This window comes from Charadrius vociferus, unplaced genomic scaffold, assembly GCF_000708025.1.
Source record: "Charadrius vociferus isolate BGI_N301 unplaced genomic scaffold, ASM70802v2 scaffold324, whole genome shotgun sequence".
NCBI lineage: Eukaryota > Metazoa > Chordata > Aves > Charadriiformes > Charadriidae > Charadrius > Charadrius vociferus.
This window is the reverse complement of record NW_009648041.1, coordinates 2439294-2455897: the sequence shown is the minus strand read 5'-3', so window position 1 is coordinate 2455897 and position 16604 is coordinate 2439294. Positions and strand designations below refer to the sequence as shown.

At 37.6% G+C, this 16604-nt stretch overlaps 1 protein-coding gene across 1 annotated transcript in view; it reads right to left on the bottom strand.

The window, feature by feature from the left end:
- Positions 1–16604, bottom strand: part of TMF1 (TATA element modulatory factor 1) — an 18879-nt gene that overhangs the window by 784 nt on the left and 1491 nt on the right. The window contains exons 3-18 of the mRNA XM_009883619.1: positions 12396–13636; positions 10482–10585; positions 9519–9645; positions 8477–8582; positions 7564–7706; positions 6814–6980; positions 6491–6647; positions 5905–5997; positions 5141–5297; positions 4186–4378; positions 3785–3854; positions 3609–3701; positions 2395–2505; positions 1588–1734; positions 996–1121; positions 1–124 (exon numbers count right to left, since the gene is read on the bottom strand). Coding sequence (XP_009881921.1) covers positions 1–124; positions 996–1121; positions 1588–1734; positions 2395–2505; positions 3609–3701; positions 3785–3854; positions 4186–4378; positions 5141–5297; positions 5905–5997; positions 6491–6647; positions 6814–6980; positions 7564–7706; positions 8477–8582; positions 9519–9645; positions 10482–10585; positions 12396–13636 — 3159 coding nt within the window. The remainder of the gene's footprint in view (positions 125–995; positions 1122–1587; positions 1735–2394; positions 2506–3608; positions 3702–3784; positions 3855–4185; positions 4379–5140; positions 5298–5904; positions 5998–6490; positions 6648–6813; positions 6981–7563; positions 7707–8476; positions 8583–9518; positions 9646–10481; positions 10586–12395; positions 13637–16604) is intronic.

Sequence of the window (16604 nt, the reverse complement as noted above, 5' to 3'; positions counted from 1 at the left end):
AAAGTTCATCTATCTGAGTTTTGTACATGTTTTTCACATCTTCGAGATCTAGCCGGAGTTCTTCAGCTTCTTCTGCTTTCTCTCCATACATCTGAAGAATTGTATTGTACCTTTGATCCAAATCCTGCAAGGATATGTAGTTTGTTATCTGACTGTATTTCAACTTTAAAAAAAAAGTTGCTGCTAGGATAGTGTTTTACATTACTAGGGAAAATAAGTGTAGCATTATTTTATCAAAGTGTAACTACTTTACAATGAAGAACATAGTAAACTCTCCAAAAATACTTTACGCTTTGACTCTCTGAATATGGGCTGGGTTTGTACACTACATATAAAAGGAAGATATGCCAAACAAAGATCCTTGACTACAAAGAATTAGTGCTGGCTTCAGAGGATGTACTGAAACACCCTGAAGTTCAACTGCTATAAGCACTAAAAACCATTACAAAACTGCACTAAGTTTTACTACAGGAACGCCCACAGTTTGTGAAGTGTTTCAGGGAATTTAACATTATGTATTTATAGGACAATGATTGTTTCCAAAATTATTCTAAAACTATTTCCAACATCTCAATATCAGTTCTTCAACATTCAGAGGATTAAAATATTGTCCTACTATCGCTACTGCACACTCATTAAGCTTCTGCATCAAACTCTCATAAATCCATGCTATATATTAAAACGCCCCCTTTACCGAAAAGACTACTTCCAGACAAGTGTCTTAAATGACAGAAACAAAAAATGGTTCTCTCCCTGACTTAGCATGCAATCTTATGCACAGCACACATTTGTAGCAACTGCATTTTGAAGGGACTACCTAGTCATGGAGTAGGCATTTTCAGATTCTACTATATAAAGAAGAAACCCAGGCTCTTCAGTCATTTATGATTAGGGACAGATTTGAATATAATCCTAAATTAATAGGAGTATTCCTAAAAAAAAAAAAACCCAAATATGTCAATTTTACAACAAATTAACCACAGAAATACACTTACCTTTAACTGTGCCCGTAATTTTGGTATTTCCTTCACTTTTTCTTCAAGTTCATCATTTTGATTTGTTAATTTAACCAGTTCTTCTGCCATTATTGATCGAGTTTTCTCAAGGTTTCCAATTTCCAGCTAAGGTAAACACTTTGAACAATTAGGAGGAGGAAAGAATTTACCGTATTTATAAAACACCATATCAAAATATTTTGATATGGTAATTAGGACTTCTTCTTAAGCCAGACTATGAAGCAGCACACCTTAGAAGCACTCTTACTTTCTTCTGAAATCTGATCAGTGGTTTGTTGGTTGGTTTAGTTGTTTTTTTTTTCCTTTTTCAGCTAGACAAGTTCAGTTCTCTGGATAGGTCCTTCCCAAAACAAAAAAGGAAGCAACAAATCCTTCTCTTGCTCATCCCTGCACATACCTCCAGCAGCTATTCTGGTTAACAGAATTGTCATGAAAGGGGAAGAGTGAATGCACTTTGCTGTGAGGAGAGGGACCAAGCTTTTTGAATATAAAGCCAACAATACAATGTTGATTACATTACTATTTACACTTACAAATGCTGTATTTGGTTACATAAGAATAACTACAGTACCTGTAGATGTGCAATCTCTCCTTCTCTTAGTTTTAGCTGTGATTGAAGGTTTTCAATTATACTTGAACCTGCTCCCATCCTTATAGCATCATAAAGATTGCTCCCACTAGTAGCTATTGGCCCAAATGAGTGATCATGAGGATCATCCTACAAACAAAAGGTTAGAGAAGCTTAAAATTAAGAAAAAAACATGCATCCTTTGGAATCTTCCCTCTCCTGAAGTATTGTGTCATTTAAGATTTAAAATCATACTACTACTAGGCAAGCATTTCAATGCTTAAAGTTTGTTTTTAAAAAACAAAAGCTTACGGTGGATAGGTACAATCTGAGATAGCTCCTTACTGGCAAGTTCTCATGTCACCTATACAACTGCCATTTAACTTGGACATTTATAACCATATCCACAGGAAAGCAGCAGAAGCAGTAGACTTTACACACACCACAACACAATGATACTGCCTAGGGAGCAGGGTTGTGCCCTAAACCAGGATTGCTAGTAAAAATAAATCAATTGATTTGACTCCTACTAGTGTTAATTCAATTCTTCTAGATGAAATTAGACATGCAAACTCAGTACCAATAGATGTATGTATTACTCTACAATAAAAGTTGTAGTTTCATGCTGTCTTTCACAGATGTTTTACAATCATAGACATCTCGTAAGCAGTTTTTAGACGTTTCTGCATAGCAATTGCCTTGTTTAAGGCCAATATATCCTTGAAAAGTCATTTTCTACATTAATAAAACTTCTTGAAGAGGAGAGAAAACAGTCTGTCAAAAAAAGCCAATATAACTGATATATGATACCTGTGAGAGGAAAGATGTTTGAAGACCTGCCATGTCAACTCCACTTATGGAACTAGAGCGTGACATAGTTGGAGTACTTGAAACAGTTTCAACAGTAAATGACTTCCGATCCTTAAAAAAAAAAAAAAACAAAAAACAAACCAACAAAGAAAACACACACAACATCACCGGTTAGATAAAGAAAAAAGTTTGCAAGGTGGTGAAAGACAGATTCTGTAGAGAACAGACTGCCCTTTTCCAACACCAACTATAGAACACAGTGTGAAAGATAACCTTTCTGCTTCCCCCATCCCTAGAACATATGAAAATTTAGTTGCGCAGTAATTTGTCACTGTTAACACTTAAAGCCTACGCTCAAGTTCTCAGACTTTTCAGGAAATTAAGACAGAAGCTGCAAATTGCACCAAAAAGAATTTCTCTTTCAAGTAGCCAAGGGAGATTCAGAGGCAGTTTTGTATGCCCAAACCTATTACAGGAAGAATATCCTAAACCCAGAAGTATGTCTCTTTTTAGAATGCACGTTAACACCTTTTTTTTTTTTTTTTAAATGAAGTGTATGAATGAAATTCTGAGATTTCTCACATGCTAATACCTTACTGATATACCTTCCAAACAGACTGACCTCTTTTTACAGGCAGCATCTGAAAGTATGCTAGCCTCTGAAGGATAAAGCACTTAGATTTCAGAACTGGAGAGGGTAAGAAACCAGTAATAGAAACAGTTTTACTTGAGTATCAACTGCTAATTAGCAGTAACAAAGTTACTGACTATTGAGGACTGTTCTGTAGCTAGTGACTTAAGCTGGAAAGCATGTGGTACATTACACAGGCACGTGAAACACGAAACAGGATTTCAGTGGAAGCAATGCTAGTAGTCTAGGCAAAGAATACAAGCAGTTTCAGAAGAAAAAGAATCCAAGAGCATTCAAAAAAATCAGAAGATTAAAACAACCATTATCCATATTTTGTCTCTTCTCGGGTTAAACAGGCTATTATTCAAGACTCATTTCAGTGAGTATAACACAGGCACTTATTTCACTGGAAATACAAGGCAGTTACAATAAAGAGGAAGCCAAGTCCCTAATGCCTAGGCTGAGGGTATATACTGTACTGTTCTGACTCCACTTTGCTGCTTGCGACAGTTTCAGGTTCTAGATATCTACTCAAATATTGACAGTATCAATAAGATTGAACAGAAACATTAGGCTTTGGTACCTTCTCCTTTGCTGCTTCTTGCACAAAAATTGCTTTCTTTCTTTCCTGTTCAACTTTCATCTTCTCCATTTCTAACTGAGTAGCTAGCAGCGTCTACAAAAATAAACACAGGTTGTTAACCTCCTGTTAGCTCAGGCTTCAACGATAACATAGATGAAAGCTGAAGTAGGCAATACCTTTTCTTTCTTTGCATCTTCCAAGGTTTTTGCATACTCATCTTTGAGCCCTTCTAGTTCAACCTCATACCTACACAGAGGAAAGAAAGAGGTAGAGAAAGTCAATAAACAAGTATTCTGTGTTTACTTCAGATTCACGTTTTTAAAACAAACATAGCTTCCAAGGCTTTCAAACATCACGAAAGTAACATGCTTCAATCTTTAGCATGAAACAAGATATCCTTAACAAGTTGGGCAACTTTATCAATAGCTGTCAACATTTTGCATAGTTTTATCAACACTCAAAAGAATCAGGTCTTCTGACTTGCAAAGAGATCTGCTGGAGACAGTTATGTCGGAGACAGCTTACTCCATTTCACTACTATTTTAAAGCAATGCTGTTAACCAAAAATACAACTCACCTACTGTTTTCATTTTCCATTTTCTTCAATTTGTTTCTCTCCACTTCTAGCTGAGCCTGAAGGCGCGTATTTTCTTGCCTTAAAAGACTATTCTGAGATTCAGTAGAAGACATCTGAATTTTATTAGAAAGAAGTTCTTCCGTAGCAGCCCGTTCTCTCTCAGCAGCTGCTGCTAGAAGAGCTTGAGACTCACCTAATATTAAGTAAAGAAAAACATGGAATTTAACTTTTTTGATCAACCATCTATAATACGGGCCAATTATTTAAACATCAAAATGGAACTTGAGATTTTTTACATTAAACTAATGTTTCTTTTTCAAACAGAAGGAAACAAACAAAAAAAACCAAACCAGAACTGTTTTCTGTTGCAAAGGAAACTAAGTATTTTCCACCACACTGTTAGAAAAGCAAAGCAATGCAGAATGAGGAGACATTGTACTCTTTCAGAATGCAATATGCAACTACAGATTGCCTCCAGAAAAGAAGCGATTTCTCTGGGTCCACCTTTGGGCATTTTATGCATTTTTCATTTAAAATAATAGATTACTGCTGTATCAACAAACGTGTCTCATTACCTATGCAGTTGGCAAGTAAATGATTCAGACCTTTACAACCCAGAATCTAAGCCCCAGGCTTGACAACTGAAAATGCTGTTGGTCTTCCAGCGCCTCAATGTCCATCCTTCCTTTAGATGCTGTAAGGACACGTACATCTTAACGCCTCTATCTTACAATCTCGTGTTACCCTGTGTTTTAGAGAATCAGAGAATTATGTGTCCAAGAACCTTGGGAGAATACCCCACGTACCACTTCCTTATAGAAAAGCATTTTGTGCTCATCTGTCCTGACCTACCATCTATGCTTTGAGCAAGTGTCAAGCACTTTTCATTTACCTTCAGCCATCTCACATCTTAATCACAAACCTCACTGTTCAGTAAAAGCTAAAAACATCTTACCAAGTCTGTCAGAAAGGTTTTTTTCCAACTGTTCCCACGCAGAGGTTTGTGCTCCCAGTGTGGCTTGCAGATTTTCTATCTGCCGGAGAAGCGGCCGTGTAGCAGATGTAACACTTTGACTTAGCTCTTGGTTCCGGCTCTCTGCTTCTTGGAGTCTCTGAAACCACAAGTTAAATACAACTAAGCTTTAAAATCATATGATGGATTAAAAGATTAATACAGAATTCAGCTAAACACGTAGCAGTCACTTTACATTCTAAAATTCGTAAGTTGAGACTCACAATAAAGGGTGAAATTTCCAGATAGAAGCCTAAAATCTTTAGATACATGACAGAGCAACAGTCCGGAAATTTACATTTTAACAGCCTTCTGGACATCACTTGAAACATTTTGGCAACAATCTATCTATTTTCCAGACCTTAAGAACAAGAAAAATATTCTTAAGAAGCAGCTAAAGAGTAATTTAAAACATATTTGCTAGCCATTTCAGTGGACTATTAAAAACTTAATGGCTGTACTTTCTCTTATACTAGAAGGGTAGCGTTACATTTAAAAAGCACCATAAAACTTACAATTTTTTTTTCAAAATGTGATTAAAAAAATACATTTCCTGTAATATTTTTATTGTTATTCTACAACAGACAAATACTGCAGGTAACGAAAGCCTCTTTTTTAGGCTATTAATGTCACGCTAGCATTTCATTTTCAGTTTTTAGAAGCCCTCTTTGCAGATACAAGTTGGGATCTTCTATTTGCTATAGCACCTGCTGTAGTTCACCGATTTCCTGGCGTAAATAGTCTTCTTTTCTTGCTGCCTGCTGTTCGGCACGTTGCAGCGCTAGCCTCAGGTCTGCCACCTAAATAAACAAGACATCATCACTAATCTCTTGCCAGAAGTTACAGTACCACCTATTCATTGCTACAGTCCTATACCATTTTTAAACACTGTTACACAGGGTATTTCTGTTTACAAGTTAAAAGCTTAAGTTTCGCATGCACACAAATAGTTATGCTCATTTATCTATCACTAAAAATTTTGTCCAACTAAATTTCTTGACCTTTGCATCATGGTTAGACCACTACAAACTTAACGTAGAGCCTGTCAGAGTCACTTCATTTAAACAAGTAAAATTAAAAGTATTCTTAAATAAGGTTAATATGTTAAAGCCTAGCACTACCACTAAAGACTGAACAAGTTCACAGGAAAGAAATTGACTGGTTATTTGCTAAGTACACAAAAATGAGTTCCACCTTATATTGCATCTGGTTCATTATGTCAGATGCACACACCATCCAAGTACATTTATTTGTTCAGTGAAAAAAAATTTATTCACTGCATTTAAGACCCACCTGAATTGTCAAAGCTTCTTGTTGCTGCCGCGCTTCATCCTGGGCCTTCTCCAGAGCTAACCCAAGCTCTTCCTTCGCCTTCATTTCCCGACTTAAAGCTGCTTCTTGTGCCTCACTGTCCTTTGTAGCATTCGCTTTATGAAGATCTGCAAGTTCCCTGGGGAGGAAGGAGAAAAAAAAAAGCAATGCATTTACAGTTTATACAATGCCAAGAGTGACTGGGAATAACTGTGTTATATATTAACATTTCACAAGCATTGCACAAGAAATAGACACAGCAGCTGAGTGTACGGTCGAAGACAGGCACACAAATTCATGCTTACTTGTATGCACTGTCAAGGGCTGCCTGGACACTTCTGTTCCGTTCTTCAAGGTCTTCCACTTCTGCCTGAAGTTTAGCCAGATCCTTTTCTTGTCGCTCTACAACACTGTTCAGTTGTTTAATGTTGTCTCGATGCTGCTTCTCAAGGTCTTCCTTGCCATCAAGCACCTATTAGGGTGCAAACAAGAAGCATGAGACTGATCCCAGTACATGGGGTAGATGACGCTATCTGAGGACAACGACAACTGTGGCAACCAATTCAGGATGAATTTACACAAAATAACTAAACTGATCTAACACTTCACCAAAATAGAAAGGTTTTGCTCCCTTGTCTTCCCCAGAGCAGGGGGTTGTCCACCACAGTTTCACATGCTTCCTCATACTGGGTCTGCTGCCTCTAAAGTCTTGATTTAATCACTAACTGAACAAAAAATCTTCCCAAATTCTACTGGTACGGGTTTTCCAACTGAAATTTATTGAACTGAATTTGGTTGGCCCACCTGATAACCAACATCGCAAGTGCAAGCAAGCAGCTGGAGAGACACCTGACCGCAGTTGTAAACTGAATACACCCAGAAATCATATCTCAGTTCCCAGTAATAGGAAATAGACAGACTTTTTTCTTTTCTGAGAGACTTCTCTATCCAAAGCCTCACCAAAAGGCTACTCTGCCTTTAAAAAAAAAACCAACATGCGAAACAAACAAACAAAAAAACCAAAACTCAAAACCCCCAAACTTTTTATCTCTCACCTGTTTTAAATGCTGCAACTCCTCTTCCAATTCCTTTATCTTTTTGTTCTGCTTTGTGTTAATATTTTCTCTCTCTTTTTCCTTGGCTCTTAATTTCTTAATAATGTTGGAATTGTGCAGCTGCTGTTTGGACAGTTTTTCTCCTGTGCAGAAAATTAACATAAAGCTAGTGCATATTGCTGTTATTCTACAAACTGTCTCTATTCACACCTCCCCCTGCTCTTCAGTCCCATTAAAATAATAATCAAATATATATCAAAATATTTACTTTTATATTTTTTCATGCAAGTTCTTAAGTTTTAAATCTACCTTATGCTGAGATGACCTTGCTATACTAAGCTATAGTGATGTAGAATAGGAAGTGAAAGACATTGAAAGTAAAGCAAACGAGCTCGTCATATCAGAAAAAAAAAATAGAAATGGCCTGTTCATGTAGTAACTATATTTTACTTTCAAAATTAAAAAGTAGTAAGTGAGACACTGTAGAAATGCCTTGAATAATGCCCTAGTTAGAATTCTGCTGAATGGAACATGGAGTGTTATACTGGACGCTGGTTTTATCTCACAGGACCTTTCACGCACGCTGCAGAAAGTACCCCTCCAGCCATCACTATTTGACAGATCCCTCTTGTTGCTCTTTGCTGTTAACTAGATGGTTTAAATGTTCAGGAACATCTAACACGCTTCAAATAATGTGGGTTTTTTTTCCCTCACATAAAGAATCATGGTTTAGGTTGGAAGGGAACTTGGAGATTGAGTTCCAACCCCCCTGCCATAGGCAGGGACAACTCCCACTAGATCAGGTTGCTCAAAGCCCCATCCAGCCTGGCCTTAGACGGCAACTCATATGTGAAGGCAGTACATTTCATATTACTCTACAAATATTTGCTATTAATTTTTTTTAAATTCTCACCTTCCTCCATTAATCCTTTGATTTGCTCTTCTTTTTCTTTCAGTAATTCGGCAGTTTCATTAGTATTAAGTCTTGTAGATAATTCTTCTTTAATAGTCTTTACTTCCTAAATAATATGACAAAATACTTAAGACCCCTTATTAAAATATATTTATGCATAAATGCACAGTAAATTACACTTTCTTCTCCACTTCCTCTCAAAAGGCTTTTCTCTGAAAACAATTTAGGTTGGAAGGGAACTCGAGATTATCTGATCAAATCTGACTGCTCAGCGTCTTATTCCATCAAGTTTTAAAAAACTCCAAGGATTGAGACTCCATAAATTCTCTGTACAACTTGTTCCAACTCCTTCCATTTCACTTTCTATACTTTAGTTTTAGTATATTGCAAAAGTTTAAACTGTTATATTCACACACAGGTATCAGACAATTTTTCTATTTCAGTTTACTACTGCACCAACGGTGACACACACAGTGACAAAACAACTGTGAATTTTTTTTCTTTTTTCCCCTGTTACAGATTTGAGTTTACTTTTTGGAGACTAGCAATAAGCCAGAGAAACGTAATACTGTGATACCAGGTGAAGAACATTTAAACTCCATAAACTTTCTTGCTGCAGACTTCTTTGCTCATTCCAAACCAACCCGACTTCAGTCCCTAATTTACCTACCAGCTAATCCTCTAAAGAAGCCATCCCATTCTTTGCCACTTCCCCACATCCCCAGGCCATTCTTCTCCCTCACACCGATATATGGGCACAAGGAAAATGAAAGCAGATGTTAAACCTTTTTTCCCCCCCTAAACCAGACTAACTTTAATTTAAATGAGTTCCCTAACACAGCTGCAAGAATACACGTGTCAACACAAGGAAACAACAAGCAGCCTGGCAGGCCAGAATCAGCTTATGCTAGTTACTAATATCATGAGATAGAACCTTGTTAATCTCGTGCTTTTCCCTAGCTTAATTTTTATGAATCTACATGAAGAAATTTAATTTTATTCTAAAATAATAAATATTAATTTCACTACAAAGCCAAATTACCTTTTTCGCTGCATCTCTTTCCTTGCAGGCTAGCTGGAGCTTCTTTTCAGCATCCGCAATTCGCTGAGCAAACTCCTCTTTAAGAGATGAAAGGCTACTGCTCTCTTCTTTCATTCTAAACATTTCACTACATTTAAAATTAACATTTCAGAACATTTACATGGTTATGTGACATTCCAAGCAGTTTGCAACAGGCTGTCTTAAATGCTTTTAAAATGTTTTGGTTTTTATTTTACACACATTAACCAGAGTCAAAAAAACACATCCATATTAGAAGTACTAATCAAAGATCTTTGCTAATTCAGTAATTTACCTGTGAAAACAATTAAATGCTTGATTTACCTTAAATGTTTGCCCCTTAATCAAGTTCTTTCTGATTAACCATAGTCTTTACCATATACAGGACAAATGATTAAATATACTTTTATATTAAGTAAATGATGTTTGATCAGTAAACCGGTAAATCAAACTTTTCTTTTCTTTTTTTTTTCCCCAATTTTAACTGTATTAAATAATGAAGTCAGGTTCCCTACAACCAGCCCTTCTACCACTCTTTCACTGCCTACATTTTAGTCAGCATATTACTCAGTAAATCAAGTTCATCCATCTGTATCAGAAAAGCCAGTCTCTCCCTGACTAGCTGAATACAGTCTTATAGCAAAGATCTTTAATAATAACCAAGCCTGGCTCTACACACCTGTTTGTCATTCCTACTGCATACGTATTGAAAAAAATCTTTCACCAGCCTCTTCCCAAAAGAGATCTTGGCCCCAAGAAGTAATGTGTCTTTAAAAAAATACCACCACAGTACATGCAATCGTTATTTCCACCTTTCCCAAACAGTGCACATCCCTTGCAACCTTTGTTCTAGTTATAAAGCTACTTGTTTTACAATATTGTCTACTGATTGTATTACAGTAAAGTTACAGTTACACCCACTACTGTGTATATTTTCATACTTACTCTTTTAGGTTATCATAAGCTTCTTCCAGGCGCGCCTTTTCTTTACTAGTACTTAATAACTGTATTTCCCTCTTCTCCAGTTTCTCAGTTAATGAATCAATCATCTGGACAATGTTTTTACAGATAAAGATCAGATGAATGGGACAATTAAAACACAGGAGGGGCAGGCTTCCCCTTTCCCCCCACCACTCCCTCCCAACACTATTTAAAGCTGAACTTGTCAATGTTTTTAGGAATTTGAGGTAAAAGTCAGTGAAGATTACCATGTTTCTGTCACATTAATTTAGAACTAAGCAATATCTAAACACAAGACACCTGTTTCCTACAGGTCTAGAAATCCTACTAAGAAAGCACATATGGCTCAGCTAAGTTTCCCAACAAAATCATCAAAAGTTACATTTAATTATAAATGAAGTTTTTAGACAGAGCTGATAGCCTATAAAACTACAGCTAACATTAACCATTAAGACTCCCAGTGCTCCTTATACCACTCTTTACAGAATCACAGAATGATTTACATTGGAAAGTCTCTTCTGTGAAATGTTAGCACAAAGCAGGAAAACAGCACGAGATGAGGGAAGAAAAATTTCAGGCAGGGTCAGGCAGCTCTTAGCTCACATCATCAAAATCATTTTTAACACCAGATTTTGGAAAGCTAAATATAGAGAAATAACACAAACATACATGCAAATATACAGATATAAGCAAATGAAACAGATTCTATAAGTGTAGCTCAATATGGCCACTGAAAGACAAAATTTGCTGTGGTCCGTTATCCCTGTTTCCCACAAGGTATAAAAATTTAAGTTAGGAAAACTTATGGATAACAGTTCATGGCTTTGGAGTTCCCTGAGGAATTTACACTGACATTCTGTATGATTTACACTAAAAAATGCTTTCCTTAAAACACAGATCACATTGGGGTTTTATGAACTCCCATAAGCAATTTATTTCCCCTTATTACTATTAGAAACAGCATCAGTATCACAAACATGCCTTCAGGGCAAGGCCATGGGTAGGGCCCATTTATGTCACATATTAGGCACATAGACTATGAGCAAAGCAAAATGCAAAGAAACAGGAAAAAAAAAAAACCCACATGTCAAAGGAGCTCAGAAATTAAAACCAAGAATAGCCGGACAGGAAGGTGACAAAGGAAATAAAATGCACACAATATGCTGGCAGAACTGGACAAAACAAACTGCTTCAAAGCTCCAGTTTAGCATTCCATACACTTGACTATCCTACTTTGCCATATTTCTAGTCATTTCATCCATTTAAACTAGCCACACAAATTTCTTTTAATCTATTCACTATCCATAACTATGCTTATCTTCTACATTAAAAAGCCCAGTGTATATTCTTTTTAAAAGTAAATTAATGTTTGCTTTTAGCAGAAATAATACTTATCTAGTAAAAAGCACTTATTTACACTAGCTGCTGCTGTCCTCAAAGAAGATGCATAATGCTCCTGGAACGTAATCAAATTTTGAGAGTTTGTAAGTGTGGAAAAAAATGCTTGCAAAATGTTATCTTGATTATTGCTGAAATACTAAAGGCTTGTAGTTTCCTAATTCAAATCAGAATACGTCAAGGAATCTACTCCACCTTTCACAGAAAAAATATTACACCAAAGAATTAAAATAACACTTTTGACCTATCAAGGCTTCCTGTTTGCTAGCACAACTCACAGTGATAACTAGGTGGATTGGGTGCAACCCAAAACTATTTGGCCAGAAATTTCACCAGTATTATTCCACTGCAGAATATCAAGGACAGTTTTCTATAAGGTAAGGTACTTCAGCATCAAGTAGTTAATTCAAATAATGTGAAGCTAATATCTATATAAAGAGATGACAGGAGTTTCATTTGTTTGAAAAAAGGGTGTGTTTGCAAAACATGTTTCACAGTTACCTTTTTAAGCTCTTGCTTTTCAGTGTCCTCTTCTAACAATTTTTCAACAGCATCCTGCTGTGGCTCAGTCTCCTCTTCCATAATCTGTTCTTCCACAGTTTGCACAGTAGCAACCAAAACATCTGGCTGCTCAGAATTAACAGGGGTCGCACTTCTCCCACTCTCTTCCATCTCAGCTTCCTCAACATGTAAAACAGGAGTGTCATTCAAGTTTTCAGATTTATTTTTCAGGGTATCAACCATTTCTGTCTTTGAGGCAGAAGGACTGACGGCGACAGACGCTGAAGCAGAAGCCCTGCCTGATAACTCATCATCTGAATTTATTTCGCTTACGCTTCTACTATCTAAAGACTGTACACTAAATGAATCAATTCTTTCAAAAGCATCAGAGGAGCCGCAGCTCTCAGTCATTTTTTGAAAGTCATCTAAACGATTATAATCTGCACAGGCAGATGTAGATAAAAGCTGAAATGATGTTTGCATTAGATGAAGACTGGATTTTGAATCTGCAGCTTCTTGTCTCGAACTTACTGAGCTCTCACTTATTACACTTTCATGGTCCAGAACTTCAATATCACTAGTTGTGGACGTCCCCGAGGAGAAAGTGCTAACTGGAGGTGATGGTGTATTGCTTTGCCTGTCCTCAGTCTTTCGCTCCTTAGTTTCCAAACCCATGTCTTTTGTACCTGCATTAAGAGGCTGCGAAGTGCTATCCGGTGCACTTCCCGTTCCATCCCCTCCTACACCGGATTTTTCATTAAGAGTATCTTCAGGTACTTCCAGATTTAGAGCAGACACTTTTTTGTCAGTAACTTCATCTGTGCTTTCTTCATGCTTGGTATTAGATTTAAGCACAGAATTCTCTTCTAATTTTTCCTTAGGAATATCGAGGTTTTTCAAGTCCACTAGGCCAGCTACAGAGGAATCCTTCACTTCTGCCTCTGTTGTCACTGACACTTCCAGCTGACTGGGGTGTTCAGACTCCTTTAAAGTGCTTTTCACCTCCTCTTTGGGTCGCTGTGATTTGGCTGGAGGTTTGGACACCACTGGATTTTTCTGTCGACTCTGAACATCTGTCGGGGAGAGAAAGGCACTGAAGAAGTTCTCAGATTCATCTACTACCGTCCTCCTCACTGGCTTAGTGATCGCTGTTGGCGATATTGGCTGATTCTGTGGTTCTGCATTTGAACTTAAGCCCCAGGAAGATGTATCCCATCCTCCACTTATGAGAGAATTTGTTCCTAAAATAATAAAAAAAGAAATAGGTCAAGAAAAATTAAAATGTATTATTTTTCAGTATTTGTCTTTTTAGATGCAACAATTCAGAAAAAAATGTTTTCAGTATCATATAACAAAGTGAATCACATGTGATCACAAACAGCATCATTTTCGTTACTACTTCCTTCCTGGAACCAATTTTTAGACAAAGCAAAAGCAGCTTAAGGGAGACACAAAGTAATTCTAAGTCTTAAAGTGGACACAGACACCTCTGGAAAGTAGGAGTACCTGAACGTAACCAACTTGCTCCCTCCCTGTTAAATGGTAACTTAAGCAAAGACAGAAAGAAACCATACACAAATTATACCAGTAAATCCAAGAGTGAGAATTTCAGAAAGAAGATGGAGAAAATCGTCTGGAAAGGGGAAACAAGCCCACACAGCATTCTAAAAGCTGTAAGGGCAAGCCCGAAGCCTATTCAGGCACAAAAAGCAGGCATTTCCTTTGCAAAGGAAACAAGTGAAAGGGAATGTGGCCTCCCGCTCCCTATAGGGAGAGGAGGCTAAGCAAAACAATCTGAAAAACTGTAGTTTAAAAGTAGAGAATTACACAGATCACAAAAGGAGGAAACAATTACTATGTCTTAAAAGTTATCTGACAGTAGCACACAGACACATACTTCACACACCATTACAGAAAACGTGGAAAAAAGCTTCAAATATTTGTGGAATTTACACTGTAAGAAGGGTTCTTGCCCTTTCAGTTTGTGACAGGCTTTGTGTTTTGCCTCACACACCAAGCAATAGCATGAAGCTGACAATACACATTGTCAGTAGCCCAGCTAAGATGACAGTTTTCTTCTTCTCCTGTGGAGAAATACTGTCCTGATTTTGGCTGGGATAGAGTTAATTTTCTTACTGGCAGCTGGTGTAGTGCTATGTTTTGGATTTAGGATGAGAATAATGTTGATAACACACTAATGGTTTTAGTTGTTGCTAAACAGTCAAGGACTTTTTCAGCTTCCCATTGAAGCTGAGAGGGAGCACAAACAGAACAAGTTGGCCAAAGGAATATTCCATACCATACACGTCGTACTCATTGAATAAATGGGGGTTAGCCTGGGGGCAGGGATTCAGGGTCACTGCTCAGGACAGACTAGGCATTGGTCAGCAGGTGAGCAATTACAACATGCATCACTCATTTTGTACATTCTATCATTTTTTTTCTATTCCTTTGATGTCCTATTAAACTGTCTTTATCTCAACCCAAGCGTTTTAGTTTCTCTCTCTCTCCCTCCCCCCCGCCCCTCCCCAATTCTCCTCCCCATCCCATGGGGAGGGGGGCCAGCAGAGAGGAGTGAGCAAGCGGGTGCGTGGTGTTTAGTTGCTGGCTGGGGTTAAACCAGAACATTGATTAATTCTGAAGCTGCCCTAAAACAACATCAACAGTTTCCATTATTGTATTTCTTGCAGGTTTTCCAGGACAAACAAGGAACAGCAACAGCAAGGATAAAAAGAATTTCAGCATCAAATTTCAGTAGCATCCTAAGTAAGAGAGATAAATCAGAAAATAATATCCAATTTTATTTTGTACAAATATAAGCTGGATAATGTAATGTAATGTATTTCCTATTTCAGGCTACTTAAAAACAAGCTCACTTTATACAGTAGCACCTATAAAAAATGTCAAGTTATAATATTTAAAGCAGACTACCAGTTTCAGAAACTGTTGATAGCTATTGGCCTCAGGCTCAAATTCAGATAATTACTGCTCTCATTAACAAAAATACTACAAACATCTGATTTATTACTACCTTGTCCATGATTCAATAGCTTCAAAAAAAGCCCTGTGAGTGAACTGTAACACTCAGAAAATATTTTGACTGCTTTTATAAAAAAATGTTTTCCCTGAAAAACAGATGCAGGCTGATCTTTGCTGCTTTCCTTATGAATTACAGAACTACTATAAATACTAAGAAATAAATTAAATTAAAAAAAAAAAACAGTTTGGACAAGTCTCAAGTTTTAGGAAACTTAAGCACGACAGTCTTCTATAAACAATTCCTGTAATTTAAGACAACACTGGACTATGTGACTGCTGAGCCCTTGCTCCCACAAAGGGACAAAGACATGCCAAACTGACCGTACACTTTGCTGAGCAGCCAGCCTACAAAACACTTTCAACTCTTACAGTTTTCAATTTTCAGAAATCCAACTCTGCTGTGGGTATACCTGGACATAATCTCATCCTACAAATATGTATATTTCTTCTAGATATAGTTGCACTGATTCCACATGACTTAATTTCCCATCCTCTTATTTATTCATTCTTATCTGTAAGGTATTTATGGGAAAAAAAGGTTTCTATGAAGAGGGCTCCTTTTGCTCTTTCATTTCCAAACAGCAATTCAGGACTGATCATTCTTTCAGGTTCTGCACTAGCACACACACAAAGGAGACACTTCCTCATAACCAAGCTGTGACATTTTTTCCACCAACACATTCCTTTCAACAGATGTTGGAGGATTACGAACTTAACGCCACAAAAACTGGAAACTTCACTTGGTTTATGTGGACCAGACCTTCAGCTTCTACTCTGCTCTTCCTGTCAAAAAGAGTGAATCCATGCATGCCCCAGAAAGATCATAGTCCCCGTTTTACTAATAAAAAGTTTTTTATCACCTATTAGACCCTCAGCAAAAAAAGAAAAAAAAAAATAGCACCTTGAGAAGTACGGGTATGAAGCACAGTGCTACCCATGCCACAAAAGGTCAACGCTGGTGACAACAACCAGGTCCTGCTTGTGCCGCTGAGGCTTCCTCAGCTTTTTGTCGGTGTTGTGCCTCCGTCGCCTACCAGGGGCGAACGAGAGGCACCACCGGCGTGGACGGGAGGGGCCGGTTAAACCTCCACAGGTGTCACCCCCGACCCGGGTTACGGGGAGACAGGGGAGGAGAAGGAGGGTGAGGGGAAGGCGCCGCCCCGGCCAGCC